We start from the raw sequence: 25,611 nt of genomic DNA, 5'->3' as shown, positions 1-25,611 counted from the left end.
CTCTCAAAGCCATGAATCCCACTCCTTCAACCACACCTTCCAGCCACCTCCTCCCAGAAGCAGCCTCAGATCTCAGGGCTGAGTTAAACACCCCTCCTGTGCCCCCCTCTGTGGCCAGGCACCTGGGCCCCAGCCCCTCACCTTGTAAAGTCTGTGTCCCTCAGAATGGGAGCCCCCTCTGGGCCCCAGCACTGGCCAGGTAAGTAGTAGATGCTCAGCGGAAGGTTATGAGGGACCAAATGGCCAAATTCCTGAACCTCAGCCTCTGCCCACACCAATTTGTGAAGAAAAAAAGTCTTTATTGATAAATAGGTTACAATTAAATAGAGTGATGGTTTGGGGGGAATAAAAACTCAAGCAGAATCTCAGTCTCTCTCCACCCAGCCTCTAGATCTCAGCTTTGGCCTTCTTGCTGGACACCTTGGATGACAAGGCCTTCGTGGGCAGCCCAGGCCTTCTCCAGCCCTTGGGGGCCTCTGTCTTCCTGGCTAGGTGTGCAGGTGCCACCTTGGCCTCACTGCCCTTAGCAGGAGCAGCTCCCCTGGCTTTTGGCCCCTCCTCAGCCCCCAGGGCAGCTGCCCCTTTACGGGCCAGGGCCTGGGCCCCCGTCTTCTTTTTGGTTGGGGAAGCAGCACCATTCTTGACCTATAAGAAAGTAAACCAGGAACAAGGAGACAGCTGGGCAGGGCTGGGCACACAGCTCAGAGCCACGTTTGCAGGGTTGAATTCCTGCCTCTGGCTGGGCTTGGACAAATGACACCACCTCTCCAAGCCTCAGTCCCTTATCTGTAATATGGGGATGGCAACCCCCCACAGGTGCCGGAGGGCCAGAAAGGAGAAGGTGGACTGCCTTTGTAGGAAAAGCAATATACCCCCCTTCCCCTGGGTGCGGGACATCTGAGCTCTGGCTTATCCAGGGTGGGGAGCCAGACGCAGGCACTCACCTTGTTGGCTGTGGGTCTTGAACTCTTGCTGCCAGCCTTTGTTTTCCTGTGGGCCTCAGCAGCTCCTGCAAGTTGGAGGGGGAGGGGGACACGGAAAGGACTCGTTTCAGGAGGAGCTGCTGGGGGGGCTGGAAGGTTCAAGGGCTCCAGAACCTCAGTCCTCCCTCAGACACTGTGTCACATGGGGTAAGTTTAGCCACTCTGAGCCTCGGCGCCCTAGTCTGCAAACTGGGGCTAACAGCGTCTGCCTCATGGCGCGGTTGGAGGATTCACTGGAAAGCACCGGGGCAGACCCCCTGCTCCACAGCTGCTGACCCCACAGGCTCCTAACGGTCTGTCGGCCTCGCCTTTAGTTCATCTCCCACAGGGCAGCCAGGATACATTTGAGACTAACTCTGAGCCCAGCTGCTCCCTGTCAGAATCCTTCCATGGCTCCTCATCGTCCTCCACATAAAGCCCAGACTCCTGGCTGCCCTCCACAGCTCCTCCTCCAGCGTCTGCCTCCTGACACTTCAGAGACACAGACTATCTGCAGTTTCTCAAAAGCTCCACCTTCTTTATGCCTCCAGGCCTTTGTACAGGCTGTTCTCCCGCCAGGGACACCTCCTCCAGGAAGCCTTCCCTGAACCCTGGTCTCTCAGGGGTCATGGGGCCTCTCTGCCTCCCCATTATAACCCTTGAAATGTCTGTCCCCTTCCTCCCACCAGCTACTGTGCATTCTCCATCTCTCCAGGTCAAGCCAACACCCAGAGCACATTGACTAAGTAAGGAAACCCCTCCCCAGAGCTGGACCCTGCATCCCACCACCCCAATGGCTGCTGGAAAGCACTGTCCCCACGCCCTCATCTCACTGCGGTCAAACACCCACCTCGGCTGCTCCTGCTGCCTTTGACCTTTGGCTTCCTGCTGAGCCCGTTGGCACTGGAAGGGGCCTGCGTGGCCTTGTCCAGTTTTGGGGGACCCTTCCTAGCCTCACCCAGTTTTGCCTCGATGTTCTTGGCCTTGCTGCCTTTCTGGAAGGCCTTCTCCCTGGCTGCGCCTGGCTTGGGAGGAGCCTTCCTCACCTCTCCCGGCTTCTTGGCTACTTTCTCCACCTTGCCCAAGTCGGACGTGTCCTTCATTGTCTTACTTGGTTTCTTGGGAGCCTTCTCTTTGGCCTCACCGGCTCTCCTGGGGGCCATCGGGGTGGGCTTCTTCCTGGACTGGATTGCCCTCTTGTGTTTGGGAACTAACTGGAGGAGGAGAGCATGAGGGGGATTGAGAGTGGGGGTTCTGGGTGTCCCATGCCCCTACACCCTCCACAAGACTCTGAGAAGGAGGCCCTGTTCCAAGTGGAGGGCTAAGGAGGAGGTCAGGGGCGGGGGGAGAGGACGCACCACCCGCTCCTACATGCCCGACATCTCCTCCCACTCCTGTCCTTGACCACCCCCCACCCCATGCTTTCCTGTGGATTCCACCTCCCTCTCCTCCCACCCCCAGCCCTGCACCACGTCTCCATGCCCCCGCAGAACCCCACCTCTGCCCTTGATGCCCAGCAGGCTTCTAGGTCAGATAGCTCTGACCTCACAACTTCCTCCAACCCTCTCCAGCTGGGCAACTTAGCCCAGCTTCTCTTCCCTGCACTGGCCTCAGTCCTCTCATCTATGCAATGGGGACCATCACAGAGGTTGTGTCAGGGGCATGTGAGGGCTCCTCCAGTGACCCTTGCTCCTCCCCTTCGCCCTGCCCTATCCACCTGGCCTTGCCATGGCTTAGACTGCAAACTCTGACCCACACCTAGGAGTTCCACGAGGGTGGGACTTCCTGTGGTCAGTCACCTGGTAACCACAGGGACAGGCACATGGAAGGCTGAGAATGTTCCACAGTGTTCTACGGCAACTATCACAGCAACTGCTATGTGCCAGAAGTTAGGCAAGATGCTGGGTACAGCAATAACACAGATCCAGTGTCGAGGTCCCTGAGATTTTCCTGGTGGCTGATGGCAATCCCGATGCTGGGGTTCAATTTCATCCCAAATCTGCCCTCAGCTCTGGGTGATCTGCCCTGAACAAGTCCCCTCCCTTGGAGACTCCTTACCAGGATGGGACCCTCCCCTGTGAAAGGGGAGGACGTGGCTGCTCGGGGAGCTGCCAGCACTTGCCCTGGGTTTGGAGCCAGAGAGAGTGGGGAGCAGACCCCAGTGCTGTGGTGAGGGATGCAGGAGGGGGCTGGGCGCCCGGGACCCAGAAGTGAACACGCTGACACAACCCTGGTCCCTGAAAACATCCCAACAGGGATGGATATGGACACCAACAGGGTGACCCGGGCGGGTGGAAGCTCAGACAGGGCACAGATGGCAGAGGGTGTCCCAGTTGAGACATGAGGGCCAGAACAGGAAGAGAGGGCAGGGGGGTGGCAGGAGTGGGGACATCCAGGGCAGGGGCACAGGCGAGCAGGACCCCATCATCCCTGGGGCTGTCCTCCCGCAGGCTGGCAGCCGCCCTCTGCAGGCCTCACCTTGAAGCTGCCGGTGGCGCCTCTGGCCTTGGAGTTGGCAGGCCTGACGAGGAGGCCCTGGCGCACGCCGGAGGCCAGCGCCTGCTTGAGCAGGTGCCTGAAGCGGCCAGTGTCCACTGTTGGGTACTTGTGCAGCACGTAGAGCTTGATGGCGGCCACCGACGTGCCCTGTCGCTGCTCCCCCGCGCGCAGTGCCTCCAGCACCATGCGCAGCACTGGCGGGTGGCGCCGCCGCCCCGGGCCTGCGGGAGGACAGCTGGATGCCACTCAGAGCCCAGGCCACCCTCAGGCCAAGGGACTCACGTGGGCCAGGCATGGGGCTTGAACACACCTCTTTCCCCATCTGAGCCACTGACCCCGGCCTGGGGGTTCCTGGTGGTCACCATCCCTGGTGAGGCTCATTGAGTCTTTTTTAACGAAGTAAACATTCCTTTTAAAAACAGACCTAAATTGGGTTGACTGTCTAGATCTAACTAGTACATAGGACTTCAGATGGCTCTGTGAGGTGGCCACAGGGGTGAGATCAGACTGAGGGCACTCTGGGGTGCACAGCCTGGCTTCTTCTACCAATCAACAAGGCAAAGGGCTACTGGCTAGCTCAGGGGGTCAGAGCCACCTGACATGGAATCCATGACACCAAGGTCATGGATTCAGATTCCCAACCGGCTAGCTGCCAAAAAACAAAACAAAAAACGAGGAAAAGAGAAAGTAGGAGGGGCTCCCTACAGATGAAAGATGCTTAGGAGACTTCTCATGCAAACACAACAGGGGTCTCTGCTCAGACGCAGAGCAAAACTCGAAGAAGCCAACTGGGGAAAAAGAAAAACCAGATGGATGCAACTGCTGGAAGGAAATACTGAATGATATTAAGGAGGGTATTTGTTGTTTCAGGTGTGCTAATGCTATGAATTTTTTTTTTTGTCTTTTTTCGTGACCGGCAACGGATCGCAACCCTCAGTGTCGCGCCCGTACCGGACCGGGACCGGCCATGGGATCGCAGCCCTCGGTGTTGCTCCCGCACCTCGCTCAGCCAGCGAGCGGGAACCAGTCTGCATGTGGGATCCGAACCCTCGGCGGGAGCGCCACCGCACTTCCCAAGAGGTGCACCATAGCAGTGCGCCACCGGGCCGGCCCGCTATGAATTTTTTTTTAAAAAAGGACCCTCATCTGTTAAAGATAAATACTGGACTATTTACAGATGAAATGATGCCAGGCATTTGCTTCAAAATAGGCCAGACAAAACAAGAGTAGCCAGGAGCTGATGACATTGAATTGGGTGACAGGTACAGGGGAGGAGACTCACATACCATCCTGTGATCCACTTTAGAACTCCTTTGAAAGTTTTCATAATAAAAAGTTACAAAAGAATCTCACTCCTAGGTATATACCCAAGAGAAATGAAAACAGGTGTCCACACAAACACTTGTGTATGAATGTTCATAGCAGCATTATCCATAATAACCCAAAATGGAAACAACTCAATGTCCGTGATGAATGATGGAGCAATGGATAAACAAAATGTGATCTATATGAGGGCACTTCAAAAAGCTCATGGAAAGACTCACATTATCTTTCAATTCTGTTTTTCCATGAACTTTTTGAAGGACCCTCATACATGCAATGGAATATTATTCAGCCATGTATTAGTAGTCCGTTTTGTGTTGCTGTAACAGAATACCTGAGAATGGGTAATTTCTAAAGAACAGAGGTTTATTTGGCTCATGATTCTGGGACAGCTGCATCTCATGCAGGCCTCAGGCTGCTTCTACTCATGGAGGAAAGTGGCAGGCAGCCAGCGGGTACAAGCAGATCACATGGAGAGAGGAAGCAAGAGGGAGAGAGAAGGTGCCAGGGTCTTTTAAACAATCAGCTCTCACAGGAACTAACAGAGCAAAAACTCACTCATTAATCCCCTGTCCCCCAGGGAGAGCATTAATCCATTCATGAGGGATCCGCCCCCATGACCCAAACAGCTCCCAACAGAGCCACATTGGGGATCAGATTTCCACATGAGTTTTGGGGGGGACAACACATCCAAACTCTATCAAGCCATAAAAAGGAATGAAGTACTGATACATGCTATGAAATGCATGGACCCTCAAAACATGCTAAGTGAAAGCAGCCAGTCACAGAAAGCCACATACTGTACAATTCCATTTATATGAAATGACCAGAATAGGCAAATCCTTAGATGCAGAAAGTAGTTAGGTAGTTTCTAGAGGCTGGAGGTTGGAGGAGGGGAACGGAGAGTGACTGCTGATGGTGACAGGTTTTCATTTTGAGGTGATGAAAATATCCTGAAATTGATTGTGGAGATGGATACACAACCTTGTGAATAGGGTAAAAGTCACTGTCCCCTTTAAATGAGCCAGTTGTATGGTATGTGAGTCGTCTCTCAAGCTGTTATTTTTAAAAGTTGCAAATGAGAATAGGATCAAGGGACAGGGAGCATGAGAAATTGTCATTCACCATGGGGTGCTTAGAAGGGATTTAAATGAGACAGGATTTAAATGTGATGATTGGAAATGTTGATTTCTCACCAATTAACTAACTTTAAGACAAAAAAAGGAATCAATTGGCTACAATATATTTTAAAAAAAAAATACCAAATTTTAAAGTAGGGAAAAAACCCACCTGAAACTCTAGATCTAGTGTAAAGAGGCCTAATACAATTCAACCCCTCCTGTCTCCTGGCCAGAAGAGCCAAGTATCTGGAAATATTCATTTTGGGGCCGAAGCCTGTGAGTCAGTGGAGTCCTGGCTCAGTCAATCCTGGAACCTTGGGAGCCTCAGTCTTCCCATCTGTATGGTGGGGATGGGGGCCTCTAAAGAGGTCTGAGCCTTCCCAGCCACAGCGTTACAGGGCTTCCCAAGGGCTCCTCCAGCCTGACCTCTGGCAGTAGCTCCAACCCCTCTTCTGCCTCCCCCAAACCATGCCCTCTTCCAGCAAGACACCCCCAAGGGTCTTCCCCAGGCCTGTCTCCCAGCCCATCATTAGGCCTGTGGTATACGAGGATGTCCAGAATAGAACTCACACCTCTCCCAAACCTGCCCTCCATCTTCTCTCTCCCAGGAATGACGTGCCCCCTCCCCATACCTACTCGGACATCCAATCAAGAACCCAGGGGCCATCCTGGACCTCCCCTCCCCACCCACATCTACTCCACGCCTCACCATAGGCTTTTCTCCCTGCATTCTGGCTTCTCTCCATCCCCACAGTCCCAGCCTCCTCCCGCTGCCTCTCTCCCCTTCCAATCACTCTCCCCATCACGTCTCACCGCCCTCACCTCTCTGCTGTAAACCTGCCGTGGCTCCTCATTGCCTTCCATATGAGTCAACCACCTGCAGATGGCCTTGGAGGCTCCATCTGATCGGCCCTTCCCCCTCCCTACTGTTCCTGCCAACTCTACCCAAGCCAAGAGGAAGACTCGTAGCTGCCCAGATGCTGTAGCAGCATGGTGGCCTCTGTGCCTTTGCCTATGCTGTTCTGTCTGCACAGGATACCTTTCTCTTTGGTCATCCAGGAAACTCTTACTCATCCTTCAAGGTCCCCAAAGCACCTTGATTTTGATATCTTCCCTGGCTTCCCAAGCTAGGATGAACAACTCTGCACTTGTACTCCTTGGCACCTGGACCACCTCTCCCTCCACCCGGAAGCCTTTGCAAATGCTCAGAACACTTGACCTGGGTGAGGCTTATCCATCCTTCAAGGGTCACCTCCTCCAGGAAGCCCTCCCTGATCTCCCATAGTGGGTTACTGGACTCTTCTGGGCTTCCACAGCTCTCTGGGTTACCACCACCACATTATTAAATGGCATCTATTAATGAGACAGGCCTTCCCATCAGACCAGGAGCTCCTCACAGGCGTAGACTGGGTCTGGTTTGCCTTGGTGGAACCATCTACCCAGAGGATCTCTGAGTCATTTGTTGATTGAAAATTGGGAAGCCCAGCCCTGCATCAAATGCTCCTGGCTCTAGTCCCTCTAGCTAGATGCCCTACAGCTGTAGCCCAGACTACCAGCATCTCCCCCCATGGAAATGGGCTCCAGCCGGGGAGGCCCTGCTTGCTTTCATCCTCTGAGCTGGGCTGGCCTCAGCCCCCAACCCCTACCAAGCCCCTGATCCCATGGCATCAGCCCTTCTGCCAAATGGGCAGTCGAACTCAGAGGCTTCCAGGGTGGGTGCTGGGGTCAGGCTGGGAGAGGACAAGGAGAGTGGGAGGAGGGGCCCAGACAGCCTGGGGAATGGGCTTGCAGGGATGAGGGAGGGCTCACCTGGCTTTTCAGACCTGGAGGACCCAGAGGACCCTGCCGCCGTGGAGGTCAGGGCGGTTGTGGCATTGCCGGGATCCATCAGGCAGGCATACGCAGCTGGCTGACCCCCTCCCCCAGGCGTAAGACTGCAGCCTGCGTGCTGGTCTTATATACCAGCAGCCGGCCCCACCACTCCAATTAGCACTGATTGGGCTCTGAGCTGCTGACTGCGGCAGGAGGGGTGGGATGGCGCACGGCAGCCCTGCCTTCCACACAGGAGCGGCTCGGCCACCCACTCCTGTGTGACTTTGAGTAGGTTGCTTGACTTCTCTGGGTCTCTGTCTCCACAGAGAAATGATGGGGGATGAGACGCCCCATCCCTCCCATACCCTCTGCCCACCAAGGACTGCAAATGCTGATGGGGAATTGGGGGCACCTGGGTTGGCAAGGTGGCCTCCGAGGCCCTCCAATCCCACCAGGTGAGTAATGGGCGGCCCCAGCGTTGCCTCTGTTCTCAGGTCACTGCCGGCCTCAGTTTCTCAAAACTTAGCAGTTGGAGGCTGCCCAGCGGGGTTTTACCTGGAGCAGACACCCCAGGTCAGGCCACAGCCTCTCCTGATGTCAGCTAGGCTCTCAGAGCCTGTGCCCTAGTTTTATTTCGTGTTGTCTTTAAGAAAGAAATTATGAGGGTCCAAGGAGCAATTTTTAAATAAAATTGCTTAGCAAAAGTCTTCATGAGTAAGGACAGGGTCCAGTGGGGAGATGGACAAAGCATGTAAATGGGCAGTTCACAAGAAAGGCGGGCAGACACGGCCTCCTCAGCATTCAGGGAAACTCAGATTGAATGGTGACGAGATGTTACTTTCCCATCACACTGACAGTGACAGGAGTGTCGGCGAGGCTGCAGGGGACCAGCCCTCGCTGTCCCTGCCAGGCATAAACGGGTACGGCTGCTTTGGAAGGTACTGCCTTGAGTCCAGCCACTCCACTTGTCCCTCCTAAAAGCAGTGCTACGCTATTTCAAAAGGAAAACAAACAAACAAGCAAACGGTACTAACTTCTGAGCAAACCACCCGGAGCCGGGCCACATTATTCACTCTCTAGAATACTCCGCAGCCACTTAAAATGACAAGGTAGATTAAAACAAGGATGAGGATGTGTTTCAAACCCAGCAGAGTGACAAATATTTAAGTGTCTATTAGTACCAAGTGTCAAGAACATGACGAAATGCATGGCTGCTGGGAGGGCCACCTGGCAGCCACCATGGAAAGCAGCTCAGCAATGTCTAATGCGCCTAAAGATGGACTCACTCCACACCAGCCATTTCGCCCTAGGGATAAACCCAAGAGAAACATTTACACTGACATACAAGGATGTCTACTGCAATCTCGGTAAAAATTCAAAACAACTTAAATGGCCATCAAGCGTAGAGTGGTCTATTCACGCAGTGGAAGAGTATACAGCAGTGAAAATGAAGGAACCATAATGCATCTGGAATACACTCCCACTTCTCAGGACAAAACTCATGTGTGCATGAAGGCACAGAAGGTCTGAAAGGATCCAGACAGGTTGACAGCTGTGGCTGCCTCTGAGAAGGGCATAGGATTTGGAGAGGATGGGTTTAAAACAGCCTTGCGTTTTTCTTTGTGCAGTCTCTTCCTTGCTGGAATTTTCCCACAGGACTCTCAATCGCCAGAGGTCTGGGGTGAGGGAGGCCGTGGCCGTCAGTGTTCGAAAACGAAATAGGCCTCACTGCCCTGCCCAGCACCCGTCCTGGCTCCCAATGCCCTTGAGTGAGAGTTCAAGCTCTTCAGTCTGCTCATGCAACCTTCCTCCCCTTTGAACCCTCCAATTCAACCACACCATGGCTCCTGGAATATGCTACGTGCTGCAATCTTGCCTTGGCCCCTGTGTTTCCTCTGTGTGTGCTAAATTGATGCAAAAATGGCCCCAGTTCCCACCCCTGCCCATATCCATGCCCCTTCGCAACATAACTTTGCTGCTTCTCCCACATTCCTTGAATCTGAGCTGGCCTTGTGACTTGCTCTGACCAACGGGATATGGTGGAAGTGACATTATGCCAGTCCCACTGCCGTGTGAACAAGCCCTAGCCAGCCTGCTGCATGCTGAGAGGCCCCTGTCGCGCAGCCAGCAGAGGGCCGGCCAGCCAGTCCCCAGCCAACCTTCTAGCTGACCGCAGATGCTTGAATGAGCCCAGCCAAGGTTGACCAGCTTATACCAGATCAACAGAACTGCCTGGCTGATCTGCAGAGTCATGGGCAACAACACGTGGTTTGTTGTTTTAAGCCACAAAATTTTGGGTTGTTTGTCATTCAGTACAAGCTAATTGATAAATGTGGCCTAGAAGTCCCCTTTTTACCCTGCACCGTCCTTCTCTGGACTATTTCCCACTCATCCTTTTGACCTTGGTGTAGATACCACTACCTCGGAAAGGACTTCCTTGACCCCAGAAGGTCAGGGGCCCTCCTGTGGGTGCTGCCAGCCCGTGGACTTGCTCCCCGGGAGCCTCTAGCACTCTGAAGTGCTATCTGCCTTGCCTATCTCTAGCCCTTGAGCAAGGAGGGGTGGGGGCAGGGCTGCGTCTGTCTTGTTCCTGGTGGTACCCCTGTGCCCAGCACAGCACCTGGCACACACAGGTGCTCAGTACCCATTGCTGTGATGCTGTGGAAGTCCTAGTCCCAGAGTGCAGCTTGGCTGCGTGGAGGGAGGCCTGCAAACCATTTGCTGGAAGGAACCTCGCTAGATCAGGAGATGAGATGAGGCAAAGAGGCAAATGGAAGCTGGCACGAACGGGGCAGCAATTTTGATCACATTTGTGGGGCATTTCCAAGAACTGAGAAACACTCAGCAATACACACATTCCCACGAGCTTCATCTGAAACCCTGCTCCCGGCTGTGCCAGGACAGAGTTTTGCATTTGGAGGGAAGAAGAAAGAAGTTCTAAAATGTGCTGCGTGATCTAAAAATTCCTCTAGAGGATTGCCTTTTTACAGGGAAATTACCATGATGAGCGTCAAATTGCTGGGGAGAGGACAGGCCGCTCGTGTACTCCTGTGACTTTTTTACTGAGGCCTGTATGGAATTTGACTCCTGCCGAAACTTTTTTACCATCCTGGAACACCGAATGGGGTCCTCGTACATATGTTCTCTCTTATAGTTCTGAAGATCGCGGTTCTGAACTTCCTGAAGCAGTGTCTGATTTGTGTAATGCTAGCCCGTGTGACATCGGGACATTCGTGATTTTTCTTTCCTGATGTTAGGTCAGTAAATGTATAGAGGTCAGGGTAGATATGAGAACAGCTGCCACATTCGATGTCCATGTGAATATTTTATATTCACTATTTTGTTTATACGTGAAGAAGCTGAAGTTCAGAGAGGACCTGCACTAGATCTTTCTGAGTTCAGACCCCGTGTTGCAACCCGGAAGCCCTCTGTGTTGGTTAAGAAATTGGCTATAACTCCAAAATAACAGTGGCTTAAATGAGAAACCATAAAACCCTTCCCTCATGAAATTCTTACAGTGTGAGTGGCCCAGGGCTGGGAAGGCAGCATGGGAGAGCCAGGCTCTTTGGCGTTCTCCGTCCTGAGTCTGTCATGGTCGCATGTGGCTGACACATTCCAGCCAGCGGGAGGGAAGAGAGCGGGAGTGGAGGGCACCTGCATTCTCTGAAGGGCACACCCCGGAGGCTGCACACGTCACTTCTGAGTACACTCCCATGGCTGGACCTTCACATCATGCCACAACGGGTGCAAGGGACGCTGGGAGATGCTACCTTGTGCTGGGCAGCTAGAACTTAGGGCGATATTACTAATAGAAGGAAAGGGAATAGATATTGAGGATCGTTAACACTTGCTCCCCCTTTCCTGGCCCCCCTTCTAGTGGTCTCCTCACGTGTCTGTCTCCCACTGCACCAGGGGCTGCCTCCTTTGCACCTGGCTCACATCTCTCCGAAGGGAACATATGTTCATTGAGCACCTACTGCACACAGCATCCTTTATATAAAAGATCTCATTAGTTTCTCTACATTGTTCTACCAAGTAGGATGATTCTCTCCTTTATAGCTGAGGGGCCTAGAGCAGTTCAAAGACTTGCCCGCACAGCTGGGAAGGGCACCCGCTGTCTCCCTGGGGGCACCTCAAGCTGTTGGGGTGCCTGACGATTGTATACAACCTGCGCTCCATAAATCTGTTGGCTTCCTGGAGCCTGTAGATGAGATGAGGACACCATTTCCACAGCCCAAGTCACCAACTTTCCCTTTATATATGGCAGGTGCCCAGTAAGTAGCTGTCAAATCATCTGTAAATTAAGGCAGTAAAGGGATTTTCCTCTCTACCAAGAAAAACCACAGAAGGTTCTCGTTTTAGAGTAAAATTTTTCCCTGGACATGAGGCTGGGGCAAATGTACTACTCCTTTGAGTAAGTGGAGCTACGGTGGGGGAGTGCCAGGATGGGCTGCCTACATGGAAGGGCAGTTGAAATGCCTCTGTCCTGTCCACTGACACCCCCAGCCCAACACAGCATATGAGGCTGGGGCAAATGTACTACTCCTTTGAGTAAGTGGAGCTACGGTGGGGGAGTGCCAGGACGGGCTGCCTGCATGGAAGGGCAGTTGAAATGCCTCTGTCCTGTCCACTGACACCCCCAGCCCAACACAGCATCTGAAATGGAGGGGAGACTTTGGAACCATCCATAGGAATCTTATCCCTCACATCCCTGATGCGAGAGGCTAGCCATGTTCCTGGCCATCACCAACATACACAGAGCCCATCCCCTCGGGGCCAATGTTGGTTCTGCCCACCTGGCCTCCTGCCTTCGTCCTTCTGGTAACTGCACCCCAGGACTTCCTTTGGGGAGCCTACCTCTCCCCACCTCTTGGTTTATGTGACACTGACTCTATCTTGGGCTGCAGGGATGAGCATGTGACCTAGGCCTTGCCAATCAAAGGATGAGTCCCCATCCCAGCCATGGTGATGGGCTTACAGATGATCAGATGTCCCGGGCCTGACCAATCAGAGCCCTACCTAGGGCCTTTGCTGGAACTATTGGGAAAGAGAAGCTTGCTTTCTGCAGGGCTTGCTCATCCTGGAACTGCTGGGGGCCATTTCTGCCACCTCTTGGAAATAGTCAGCCTGAGAATGAAGCCAACACAGATGAAAATGTAGCCAGAAGGGGAGAGACAGCTAATCATCTCATCTGAGTGCTGGCACCCAGCCATGCCTGAAGCCCTGGGCTGCTGTTAATAGGAGTCAATAGCATCTCCCTTTTGCCTCAGCCCAGCTGAGTTGTGTTCCCATCACCTGCAACCAAAGACATCCTGACTGACAGCATCTGGGGAGACAGAGCAAAGAGTGGCAGATGGAGACCCCAGCTCTTACCTGCCCCAGCCCACCATGGCACTGAGGATCTCCCATCTTGGGCTCTTGCCACCCTTTCCCACCGTGGAGGATGGGGGTAACTCTCGGGAGCTGTATCTTCATCCAGTTCCCCTTGGGGATGGGGCCTCTGGTAAGGCCAGCTTTGCACTGAGGCCTGGCACTCCCAAAGTCTCCCACTGTTGTGTGCCAGGCTGGCCACTTAAAGTCCACAGTCTCATCTAATCCCTTCAAGATCAGTTTTAAGATTCCCTTTTGAAGACAAGGAGGCTTAGAGAGGTGACAAAATGCTTTGTGGTTTCACCAGTCAGTCACCTGGGTCTCTATGACTCCAAAGGTGGGGTCTTCCCATTCCCAGGACTGCTTCCTCCACCTCTTCCCTGGGGGCTTTGGACTACTTGGTTCTGCCCATGGCCCAATTCAGCCTCCCAGGACTAGGGATCAGGTGGATGCTGCCCAGTTTCGATCCATCCCACGGACAAAGAGCTTGAGAATGACAAAAACCACCACCATTAATGTCAAATATCAGAGCTGAGCTTTTAATGCCCCAATGTGCTGTAGTCTCCAGGCAGAGCTGGGGAAAGCTAGAGCTTCCAGCTTTGGTGTGTGAAGAAGGAGGGGCAGTTACCGAGGTAGCTCAATTCTGATGCCCAGATTTCTACTGGCTTCGGAGCAAAGACTCTCCAGAATGGAGCGTGCACTAGCAGCTGTTGAAGACAGGCTGGTCTGGCAAGGGCACTGGAAACTGGGACCCATGAACATCCCCAGGGAAGGTGGGCCCTGCCAAATTTCCCACTCTTTGTTTCTAAGCTCTTTGAGACAAGGACTCGGCATTTCATTAAATGTAGGCAGGTAAGCATGGCTTCTAAAAGCTCCATACTGGCCTGGAGATGCTGGCCAAGGTGCTGGGGCAGGAGAGCAGGTGGTTTCCAGAAGCAGAGAGAAAGGTCTGTCTTTTGATAAGCCTCATTGGGAAGGGGAGGCACTGGGCCTGGGGCTCCACACTGGACATGAAACCCCAGGCCTTGGCTTCAGGTCCCACGTCCCAGACACCAGTGTGGTTTTCTCAGGCCTGATGACTGCATCCTGCATTCCTGTGACTGTTCCTCCTGCTTCCCAGCCCCCAGCCCTGGTCTGGTCTTGATGCCTGGCTAATTTTTAAAAACCAGCTGAGGCTGGGCAAAACCCCATTGTCTGCATGCTTGGAGCCTTGCCCAGTCTCAGGATGGTCACTATCAAGAGGAGATAATCATCATAATTAATCATATTAATTGCTACTAGTCATACATTACCTGTAATCTGTACAGCTCCGTACTATTTACAAAGTGCTCACACACACACGCACACACACACACAATCTCATTTGGTCTTCACGCAGCTGTATGTCAGCAGGGCCAGGGAGCTGGGATTTCAATTTCGTGGGGGATGAAGGTGAGGCCTGGGGAGGGAGAGTCGCCTGTTCCAGTCATCAGCCTAGCGTGAGGCGCTGCTGCTAAGGGGTCTGAGAGGACAGGTGTGCTCCCCCGCTCCTTCATCCCTTCATTCATTCCTCCATTCCTTCCTTCACCCATCTAGCATTTATTAAGCACCTATTATGTGCCCCATTTTGTGCTAGACACTGATCCCTAAGCTGGGACACTTTTCCAGAGAGCAAGAATTCCCATGTCCCTGAGAGATGAGTTGTGGGGGGAGGGGTACAGATCCCGCCGGCCCCTGGGTGCTTGGGATTCCAGATCGGGGGTCCTAGTAGAGTCCCTTCTCAGGCCATCTCTGCCAAGCAGGGAGCCTCACTTTTCTCTCATTAATCCTTTCTTTAACAACGACAACAACAACAAAAACAACTCAGAATGCCTGTGCGACTTCGTTGCGGCAGGCGCTGCTCCTGGTGGGGTGGCTGTGGCTGGGGGTGGGTGTGAGGGGTGGGAGACTCCTACAGTCGGCCACAGAGTCCTTGGCAGGGCTTAGGCCGGGGCCACCTGGCTGGTCTCCGTCTTGGAGACGGTGGTGGAGGCCTCCTCCTCGGCGAACGGATTCTTGCCGCAGCACAGGGTGGTCAGCATGCAGTTCCGGAACTGGAAGGCAAGGGCGCAGGTCACCCACGGCCACCGTGCTGCTGTACCGCCTGGGGGACCCGGACCCTCCCGCGCAGCAGCAGGCACCTGCTTGTTCATCATAATGTAGATGACAGGGTTGTAGATAGCGGAGGTCTTGGCAAAGAATGCCGGGATGGTCATGAAGATGGGGCCAAAGTTGGAGCCCTGGTGGGTGAAGATGTAGGCCGCCACGCTGGCGTAGGGCACCCAGCAGATCAGGAAAGCGATGACCATGATGATGACCATGCGGGTGACCTCCTTCTCTGCCTTCTGTGTGGTGGCTGACTCCTGCTGCTGGGCGGCCGCCTGCAGGGACACAGGGCGGGAGCTGTGGGTGTGCACTGGGCTGTGGGAGGGGTGGGGCTGGACCCTCAGAGCCGCGAGCCTGCCCCCCGGCCCATACCTCCTTGACGGTGAAGACGAGCTGTCCATAGCAGAAGAAGATGATGATCATGGGGATTGTGAAGTGGACCACGAACATGTAGATGACGAAAGACTCGTTGTTGACCTCCGGCTTGGGTGTGTAGTAGTCAATCCCACACGAGCACTGCATGCCCTCGGGGATGTACCTGAGGAGAAGGGAGACCCCACCCATGAAGGGCTTGGGGACGGCCCCAGCCAGCACACCTGGCCCTGCCAATGCACCTGCCCTGTGGTTGGCCCCTCTCTGGGCCTGACTTTCCCCTCTGTAAAATGGGGGTAATAAAACATCTGCCTGGCTGGGTGACTGTGGGGATGGAATCGGCAGAGATTCAGATGTGCCTGGTGGAACAGTGTTGCTGTTGTCTGTCTGGAGGCTGTGCCACCAGATTAGAGTGCCCTGTCTCCTGCCACATTGCCCAGGCCCCAGCACTTTCCTGCCACTGCTGACCTGCCCAGCGTCTCCTCACCAGACCTGCTGCCCTCGGTAGGCAGAAGGGAAATGCCCTTCAGCTCTGTGTTTCAGGCAGTTTGTGCAAACTGGGGTCTTCCTAACAACAGCATAAGAGCATTTTCTAGACCAAAGATGGACACATGGGGTATTGGAGGGATCTTTTCGCAGCTTCTGGAGACGAGAGGCCCTGGTGATTTCTGAGGATGGTGACATTAGACTAACCTCAGAAAACCAGAATAAAACCCAGGCAAACAGCCAGCGGGTGGGGGCCGAGTTCAGCAAGGGGAGAGAAAGGGCCCCGGAAGACAGACAGGAGGAAAGGTAGGAGAGAATGGGGCTTCCTGGAAGCAGAGAGACCTGGTTGTCTCAACTACTGTCCGCACCATCTCTCAGCCTCATTTGCAGACAAAGACTGGGAGGCTTGGTGGGCCAGGGGCCACAATGTCACCACCTGCACCACAAGGTCCCAGGGGCCACAATGTCACCAACTAGGGGAAGTCTCCATCCCCCAGGTGCTGAGGCCCAAGGTCAGGGGGAGCTGCCCCCGGAGCCCTGGACAAAAGAGGATTGGAATTTGGCCCTGGCTTAGTTGAGGATTAGGGACACAGCCAAGGTTAAAGGTTGGGGCATCTTGGATTCTCCTTGATGTGAGGGCTCAGGAGGTGGGACCAGCCCCATAACAATATTAAGGTCTGCTCCTCTCTCCCCCCGCCCTAAACCCCTACCCCGGGAGCATTGCCAGGGTGGATGTTTGGGGCAGGGGGCACTTGAGGTTGGTGCCTGGAACCAGACAGCCCCAGGTTTGAGTCCTGCCTGGGGAGCCTATGAAGAGCCCCTGGAGACCCTTCCCTTCTGTCAGAGCCATTACCTGGACCAGCCAACGAGCGGTGGGAAGGCGCAGGCCAATGCCATGACCCAGGTGAAGGCGACGCCCATGATGGCATGGTTCTCCCCAAAGCGGAAGTTGCTCATGGGCTTGCACACCACCACATAGCGCTCGATGGCAAGGACCACCAAGGACCACAGCGCAATTTCACCTGCAAGGCAGTCAGCGGTCAGCACGCCACGCACGTGGCCCTGCTACCTGTCTCAGGAGATCACTCCTCCTCCTAGATGGGAAAGACGACCAGGAGCAGGACCTGAGGAGGCCTCTGGACCGAGAGGCTTGGAGGGAGAGCAGGAGGGAAGGGGCGTGGGACAGAGGGACCGTAGGCCCAGAGGGAGGGAGCGAGCGCAGAGACTCCACACAGTCGGGGCAAGTTTAGTTCTGCTAGGGCTCTGGGCTCCTGAGGACACTGCAGTCAGGCTCCAGGGCCAGGACTGGACTGGGGGCCCCGTGGGGAGCCTGCTTCACAGGGTGACGGGCAGAGTTCCCTGCTGGAGGGAAGTGCAGGTGGCAGTGAAACCCGGAGCTCCTAGCTCTCCCCTCCCTCTCCCTCTAGAGAAATGGAACACCTGGGCATGTGGGACCCTGTCCCAGGGGCCACGAAGTGTTGGGTGTGTTTTTCCCAGAGGGAGAAGAAGGAAAACTGATGGAATTCAGATGTCTGCCCTACATATCACTTCCAAGAAGCTCAACGGAAAGGGGGCCATGCAATTAACCAACCCAACCGGGACACTTCTGGGAGTAAGAGGGAGCGGTGCTAACAGTTACTCCTGGACAGCAGTTGGAAGCTGGGACTGGCCCTGCAGGGACATGTCCACCTGTTTGTGTCACCCCCACCTTCTGGCCAGAGGCTGGGGGATCTGTGATCATTGAAAACACACGGTGAGGCCGTAGATTCCTTGAGAATGGCACCCAGGCAGTACCCTGGATGCATAAGGCAGGTGGAGCAATGCCGTGGCTGGTGCTGAGCTCTCTCTGTCACACTCACTTTGTGATAACTACCTCTAGAGTCTCTCGTGTCCCAGAGAGGCTTGCCTTGATCTGAGCCAGGAGACTGAGGCTCCGGGCCCTGCCCTGCAACAGCCCTGGATGAGCCTCTTCCCTTCTCCCTGCCTCAGTTTTCTCATCTGCTAAATGGGCTCTATTATCCCTGTAGCACCCTGGTCAGTTTTCTAGTCAAATGAAAGAAAATATTTGAAGTCATCTTTCTTTTTTTTTTTTCTTTTTGTCTTTTTTTTTACTGACCGGTAACGGGATCGCAACCCTCGGTGTTGCGTCCGCTCCACGCTCAGCCAGTGAGCGGGAACCGGTCTCCACATGGGATCCGAACCCTCGGCGGGAGCACCACCGCACTCCCAAGCGGCGTACTCTCCAGTGAGCCACCGGGCCGGCCCAAGGCATCTTTCAAAGCTCCCTGTGAAAGGGGTTGCTTCAAGGGCTGGCCGGTTAGCTCAGTTGGGTAGAACACAGCCTTACAACACCAAAGTCACAGGTTCGGGTCCCCATACTGGCCAGCTGCCAATGAGGAAAAAAAGGTGCTCACAGTCTCCAGAAAGGGGTTGCCCAGGGGTTGCCCCAGAGGGGGATGAGGTCCCAACACAGAAAGCATTCATGTGTGGAGAGAGGCTGGGGACACTCAGGACCAGGTGTGCAGGAAGGGAGCCAGAAAGATGCGGGGGATGGGGGGCAGGGGACTGAGCCTATTGCCCAGCTCAGGGAAAGCCCAATGACTGTAGAACGGAGAATCTGCTTCCCGCCCTGGGCGCGGGGCCCCAGGAGGGCAGGGAGCTGTCATGTGCAACCCTCTGCCCAGGACCAAGCATTGGTCTGACCCAGCACGGCCACTCAGGGAAACTGACGGCTTGTTGTTCAGAACACGGCCTGAGGAGCCACATCTATGTGGCTCATCTCTGCCCCAGTTCCTATGTGACCCCCAGCAAGGCCCTTGACTTCTCTGGACAACAGTTTCCTTGCTGTAAAATTCTACAAGAGCCAAATGAGATAAATGCTGTATTCCATGCCTGCCCTCAACACACAGCAGCCTGGTTTATTGCGGCTAACAGTGCTTGTTGATTGAATAAATGAGGGCTTTGGATAATGCTGGAGGGAGAAGGAGAGGGGTGAGGGCCTCTCAGCCACCATCTCCAAGCCCAGGACTGTCCCCTTCATGCTCCCTAACTCCTACCCGCCACCCACCCGCAACCCAGCTCGTACCGCCTAGGGTGGCAAAGAAGCCCTCCAGGTTGCATCCCGTGGGCCCGAAGACGAAGTATCCATGCAGAGAGGTATAGAGGGTGGTGGTGAAGCCACCGAAGACCATGAAGAGATCCGCCACCGCCAGGTTGAGCAGGATGTAGTTGAGAGGCGTGCGCAGCTTCTTGTGCTGGATGGTGACGTAGAGCGTGAGGAAGTTGATGGGGAAGCCGAGCACGATGAGCAGGAACATGTAGGCGGCCAGCATGGAGAACTGCCATGGCTCAGCCAGGTAGTACTGCGGGTACTCAAAGGGGCTGCGCACCACGCCCGTCGCGTTGGAGAAGGGGACATAGAAGTTCGGGCCCTCCGTTCCGTTCATGACTGTGGCCCTTGCGGCTGCCCCGTGGGCTGCTCCGACCCAAGGATGCTGCTGAGGCCTGAGCTCGGCCACCCAGGGCTCTGGCTGGACGACTCTGGGCTCTGATCACCCCCCCCAGACCCTTATAAAGTGACCTCCCCTCCCTAAGCTCCTGGCTGAATCAGCATCTGGGAGATTGGGGGTGTTCATAATCATATTAATCCCCACTGCTGCAACTGGGGGCCTAATTGGATTCTAAGAGGGGCCAAGGTGACACCAGGAAAAAGCCTGGGGTCAGGGAAGGGAGGTGCTCAGGACCCTGGGAAAGGGAAGGAGGCTGCCCTCAATTTGTCTGTCCAAAGCTCCCTCCCAGAATTTCTGCCCAGCTCAGGCTGGTGGCCTTGGCCTGTGGTTGGGACCTTGGTATTCCATGCCCATTTCCCAGGCTTAGATGAGCTGACTTTGTCTTTTTCTGAACTGACCAGAAGCTCTTAGACAGTGAGAGGCTCTCTGGCTTTTCTCTCTTGCCCTCACTCAGTCCCTCACCTATTCCTTCCCTCCCTAAGTCACCTCCATGCTCATCACGTCACCAGACTCTGAAACTAGATTATGAGCTTCGTGAGGGCAGGGGCTGCAGCCTGTTGGCTTTGGCTCTCTCTGTGCCAGACACACGGCCTGGCACAATCTGGGAGCTCAGTAACTATTTGTTGCATTGAATTGGAATTCACTCGCTCACTCGTTCATTGAACATTTATGTGCAGAACACTGGGGACACCAAGATCGAGAAAGGGATGGCCATGCCTGGGGAGCTTCTAGGCTGGAGAGGCCTTGGATGTGGGGAAAAACAAATTCCAGCCCAGGGAGGGGGCATGTGAGGCCATGGAGACAGGGGGGCTCCTGGGAGAAGCCAAGCAGAGCAACCCAGCACTAACCAGAGTGCAGTGGCTTAGGCAGACCTCGGGGGCAGAAAGGTGACCCAAATGCCCCCAAATATGATTGGAGGGAGGGAGGGAGGGAGGAGGATAGAGGAGGGAGCCAGGGAAGGGGGCAACAGGCAGGGAGAGGACAGAGCCCCTCTGGCTCCTTGAGCAAGGCCCGGCATCCGGGACTATGAGCAGGTGTGGTCCTGGCCTCCCAGGGACTCCAGTCTGAAGGGGAGGTCGACCCTGGAAATAGGCCTGGTGGGACATTGTGGCAGATGGCACTGTCTGGGGACACCATGAGGTCTAGTCCCAGGACAGCCGGACCCACTGTGGGGAGGAAAGAGTGGGAGCTTTGGGGCAGATGGCTTGGGGGCAAATGGAGGCTGGTGGGTCCCCCTCCTATCTGCAAAAGGGGCACCATGACACCTCCCGGGAATGAAGTGGGTAGATGGGGTGGTCTGTGGGAGTGCTGGGAGCACGCGGTGTGGAGGGCACTCGATGACCACTGTCCAGCCAACACACGTGTATTGAGCACCTCCTGGGTGCCAGACAAGGCGCTCAGTTCTGGGGGACACACAGGGGGCAGGAAAGGCCAAGACTCTGCCCGCAGGAAGTGGCATTTCTGTGGGGGGGAGGGGGTGGGGGCCCTAAACAAGTGATGAGACAAATAACGGTGAGGAGAGTCTGGCCATGACCCCTGAGTGTCATCCACCACAGCCCGGGAAGGCCTCTGAGAATGGGAAGCTTGAGCTGAGAACTGAGTGATGGGGGGACCAGCCATGCCAGTCTGTGGGGCAAAGATGTCCAGGCAGTGGAACAGCATGTGCAAAGGTCCTGAGGCTGGGGACAGATGGCCACCCAGGAAAGTGTCCCTGTCTCCCAGACTTTGGTCCCATAAGCTCTCTCTGGCCCAGTCTCTCTTCCCACCTGGGATTCCTAGATCTGTCTTCTCAGAAAAGTGCCCCTGTCCTCCAGCCCACCTGTGTTCCAGGGCCCTGCCTGTCCTGGGCGGTGTCAGGGCCCAGTGGCTGAGGAACAGGGGGTGGTGAGTGTGGCCTCTCAGTCTAGGGTGCTTGGCCAGGTTGTGAGGCCCAATGCTGATGAGCTCAAGGTGGAGAGTTTGATTCTGACACAGACCCTGGTGGCCACACAGCGGGGGTTATACAGATGCCCCAGGTCAAGACCAGCCCACACCCAGCCTGCCCTGGCGGGCTGAGCCCCCGACCCTCGCACAGCTCAGTATACCTCCACGCCCTGCTTGTCGCCTGATCCTGATGACAGCTTGGAAGCTTTTAATTTGTGCTCTGTTCATGTGTTTCTGCCCATCTCCTGGGCTGTACTATGAGCCCATGAGGGCGAGTCCCCAGAGCCCAGCTCAGTGCCTGGCAAGTAGCAGGAGTATAGTGAATTGTTTTCCCTGCACTAGAAACAGCTGCGGTCTCTGCTTTGTTCACTGACGTATTCCCAAGAGCCGGGCACGTGGAAGGTGCTCAGTGAATATTAGTTGAATGAACGAGTGAGTGAGTGAGTGGATCTAGATTATCCCAGTAAGTACTTCTCCTAAATCTCGGGTTCCTCCTCTGTGAGAGGTTAACAATCCCAACCTCACAGGGCTGTGGTGATGGTGGATGAAAGGCCAAGGCTGAGGTGATGGTGCTCTGTATTCTGTAAAGCATGACAAAGCATTTCTTTTTAGACCAAAAATACTCTTTGTTCAGAGCGACAGGCTCAGAGTGAGCTGGAAGGGTCATTAGAATTCACCTATTCTGACCCTCCCTGTAGCTTCCAGTTTGCAGATGGAGAGACTGAGGCCCAGAGTCCACAGTGGGTCACCTAGTCACATGACAAATCAGTGACAGCATGGGCTGTAACTCACATAGACAACGCGGCTTCATGGGGTACCACCTTCCCGTCCCCTCCATCAAAGACAGCTCTTAGGGAGACCAGCCAGTTGTTCACATTATGATATAAATGACTGAAGAGGGGTTTGCTGGGGTGGTGGAAAGGCCTAGAGGAGTCACACAGGCCTGGGGCGGAAAGTGGAAGCCCCGAGGGAAGGGGGGAGGCACTGGATTCTACCCTGTGTCTCTCAGTCACCATGAGAGCCCAGAAGGTGCCATTTCCCCTCCTGGGCCTCAGTTTGCTGGGGCTAGGAAATCTCGGGGACCCACTTCCATTTACAGGCCCAGCTCACGGACCTTCAGACCCTGCAGTGTAGATATCACTGTCTCCTGGAGTTGGCACGGCCCCTTACACCTGCCCTCATGTCTGCAGGAGGCCTCGCAGCCTCGGCACAGCTGCTCCCTCCCTCCCTGGGCCTCAGTTCCCTACTCTGTGAAATGGGGATGACACTTGGGCTGACCTCCAGGGCTGCTGGGAGAGCCGGTGAGTGATTGCTACATGTTGCTGACATTTGTGTCCTTCAGGTCTCAGCTCCCACTCCGGTCCTTGCAGGTCCTCCCCCCACCCGACCATCCTACCCACCAGAGCCCCACCCTCCATGCTCATTTTCTACAAGCTTCTCGCTGTGGCCTGGGTCCTACGGTCTGTGCATGGACTGATGCTCTCCAGACGCAGGCCCGGCCTGCTGCTGCTGCCTCACAGCCCGCAGCCCATAGCAGGTGCTCAGGCAGTGTCTGTCAGTGAATGAGCAAGCCCTCCTGACCCCTGTTGAGGGGGGTCTCACTCCTCTCTGACCCGGAGGAACCTGGGGCTCAGAGGTTAAGTCTCCTTAGCATCCCTAGCCTGAGCTCCTTGTCTCCTGTGTCATGCAGTCCAGGGGGTCCCTGGAGCCCACCCCACCCATGGCCAAGCTCGAGTGCGGGTGGCTTTCTGAGCCTGGGTCAGTGTGGGGAAGAGCTGTGGGGAGCATCTGGGGTGGTGACGGGGCCAGGGTTGTCTGTCTCTGAAGACAGACAGACCATCTTGGGGTTCCCAAGCCCCAGCCCCTCTGGAGCCCAGGAGCAGGGCTCTGCCTCTGCCAGAGGATTAGGGGCTTAGCCGGCAGTAGCACAAATAGCCCCTACACCTCAGCAGGAGCGCCGCTGCTGGGTCAGCAGCCTCCGCCTCCTCCTGCTCCTCCTGCCTGGCCTCCCTGACAGGGCTTAGCCCCACCTGGCTGCGTCACCAAGGCTGCGGAGGCCTTAGGCTGAGCTGAGAATGTCAAGAGGGAATAAGGGAAGGAGACAGACCTTCCCTCCCTCCCTGGCATTTACCAAACACCTTCTATGAGCCGGGCCCTAGGCTGGGTGCTAAGGACACTGATGAATCCTACCTGCCCTCAAGGAGCTCCCAGTCTCAGGCAGCAGCAGACAGGGGGAAACTAATAACCGTGAGAGATGGGAATTTATCCCAAGCCCCAGTGCTGTGGGACCCAGAGGAGCAGGAGGTGGACCAGGAAGGCTGCCTCAGGGAAGAGCCTCCGGGGCAGGGCAGGGGGAAGGGCCAGCTGGGTGTGGAAGCCCATCCCTGGCTGGAGGCTGGCTGGCAGGGCAGTGGGGGAGGGCAGGCCAGGAGGCTGCTGGAGGCAGTGGGGAACCACTGCAGGTTACCAGCAGGGGAGGGGCATGATCAGATGTGCACTCTAGGAAGACATTCTGAAGTCTGGGTGGAGGAGGATTGGGGAGTCCTGGGATTAAGCCTGGCCCAGGGTAAGAGCACTGCCCAGTGGTGGCTTCTTTGCCAAGGCTCTTGCCTGCCCAGCCTCTGCCACCAGCACACAGACGCTGTGCCAGGGAAGAGACGCAGCAGTGACTTTGGAGAAGGGGCATCTGTGCAAGAGCTGCCAGGGGCTCCTGGCCTTGGGAACCTTGCTGGGGAAAGATGAGAAACCGAGGCCCATGAATACCTGGCTGGCTGAGGCTGGGCTGGAGTCAGATCCACCCAATGCCAACCAATCCTCTTCTTCCTTCCTCTTTCCAAGAACGTGGTTACAAGGCTGAGCACTTGGAGACAGATCAGGAACAAATTCCAGCCTGAGCCACTCCAAGCTGTGCAGCCTCAGGCAGCCACTCTTCTCTGGGCCTCAGTCTACTGTCAGCTAAATGGGCATCTCCACATCCCTGTGGGGCCCTCCTGGTTGTAGGCATGTGAGCGGTGGTCAGGGTCATCAGGGTAATCATCGAGCCCTGTTCACAGACACAGACTGAGGCTGGAACCTCAGTGTCAGAGCTGGAGGGGGCCCTTTAGGACAGATGGGGAAACTAGGCCTTGAAAAGATAAATGGACTTGGTCAAGACCCAGACCAGGTCAGGACAGGAAAGCAGCAGAACATAGTGCTAACGTGCAAGGTGCACCTGGGCTTGAATCCTGCCTCGGCTCAACAAATATATGTTGAATGAAAGAAGAATGTTGCTAAGCCTCAATTTCATCACCTGCATAATGGGCGGCCTTGTAAGCCGTGGAGGATTAGACATGGAGAAGTGTGGAAAGTGCTAAGCATGGTGTCTGGCCCTCAGTAAGTGCTTGACTGAGTGAGGGCTATGCTCAGATGCAGGCCTCGGAGCTCAGGTGCCCTGTGCCACGGCACCCTCTCTCTCGTTTTTCTGTCATTCGGCTGGAGTCTCAGGCAGGCCCCTCCCCCTGCCTCTAGCCAGCCACCATCTGATCTGTCACTGTGATTGATGCCTGTTGGGTAGCTGGAGCTGTTTTCTTCCTCTCCCCTCTTTTTCCCAGCCATATGCAAATGATTTCAGTTCAAGTAACTGCGCTGATGGAAATCCTAACACATTAATAAATGTTTAGCAAGGGAGCGAGCATGCATGATTGTAAGTAATTAGACACTCAACGGAGGAGTTCTGTTGGCACAACTGTCTGGCTCCCTTTCTTTTCCTCCATCATCTCCAAAGAGAGATGCAGAGGGGGGTGGGGGGAGGGGCTAGTTTGGGTGAGGATGGGGGTCCTAGGTTGGGGCTCCAGCTCTGTTACTTTCTACTGGGTGACCTTGCAGCCGCTCCCCCTCTCTAGGTCATAGTGTCTTCATCCCTGCCATGGGCACATTTGTCTCACCCTGCCCTCTTCACAGAGGAGCTGTAAGGAATCAGTATTTAACCCTGAGGGGTGGTTTTCACCACAGTCCCCAACAGCCAATCCTTTTCTCCTGTCTACCCAGCTGCTCTCTGGCTATGCATAAAGCCCGCATTGCTCACTACCTCCTGGGCAGGTATGGGGGGCAGGGAAGGGGGTCCCCTCAGGG

At 55.2% G+C, this 25,611-nt stretch overlaps 2 protein-coding genes across 2 annotated transcripts; both read right to left on the bottom strand.

Moving 5' to 3' along the window:
- Nucleotides 1-387: 387 nt before the first annotated feature.
- On the bottom strand, nt 388-7,793 carry LOC103591571 (histone H1oo). Its single transcript, XM_008574049.1, has 5 exons — nt 7,715-7,793; nt 3,441-3,682; nt 1,813-2,176; nt 945-1,009; nt 388-645 (listed from the first exon to the last, which is right to left on the bottom strand). Exons 1-5 carry the CDS (start codon nt 7,791-7,793, stop codon nt 388-390), a joined length of 1,008 nt encoding a protein of 335 aa, XP_008572271.1.
- A 7,176-nt stretch (nt 7,794-14,969) lies between these two features.
- RHO (rhodopsin) lies at nt 14,970-19,597 on the bottom strand. Its single transcript, XM_008574046.1, has 5 exons — nt 19,155-19,597; nt 16,923-17,091; nt 15,584-15,749; nt 15,247-15,486; nt 14,970-15,159 (listed from the first exon to the last, which is right to left on the bottom strand). Exons 1-5 carry the CDS (start codon nt 19,513-19,515, stop codon nt 15,049-15,051), a joined length of 1,047 nt encoding a protein of 348 aa, XP_008572268.1. The 5' UTR covers nt 19,516-19,597; the 3' UTR covers nt 14,970-15,048.
- Nucleotides 19,598-25,611: the final 6,014 nt, after the last annotated feature.

Source organism: Galeopterus variegatus, unplaced genomic scaffold (genome assembly GCF_000696425.1).
Source record: "Galeopterus variegatus unplaced genomic scaffold, G_variegatus-3.0.2 Scaffold990, whole genome shotgun sequence".
Classification (NCBI taxonomy): domain Eukaryota; kingdom Metazoa; phylum Chordata; class Mammalia; order Dermoptera; family Cynocephalidae; genus Galeopterus; species Galeopterus variegatus.
The sequence above is the reverse complement of the archived record's forward strand: the minus strand, read 5'-3'. Positions and strand labels throughout refer to the sequence as shown.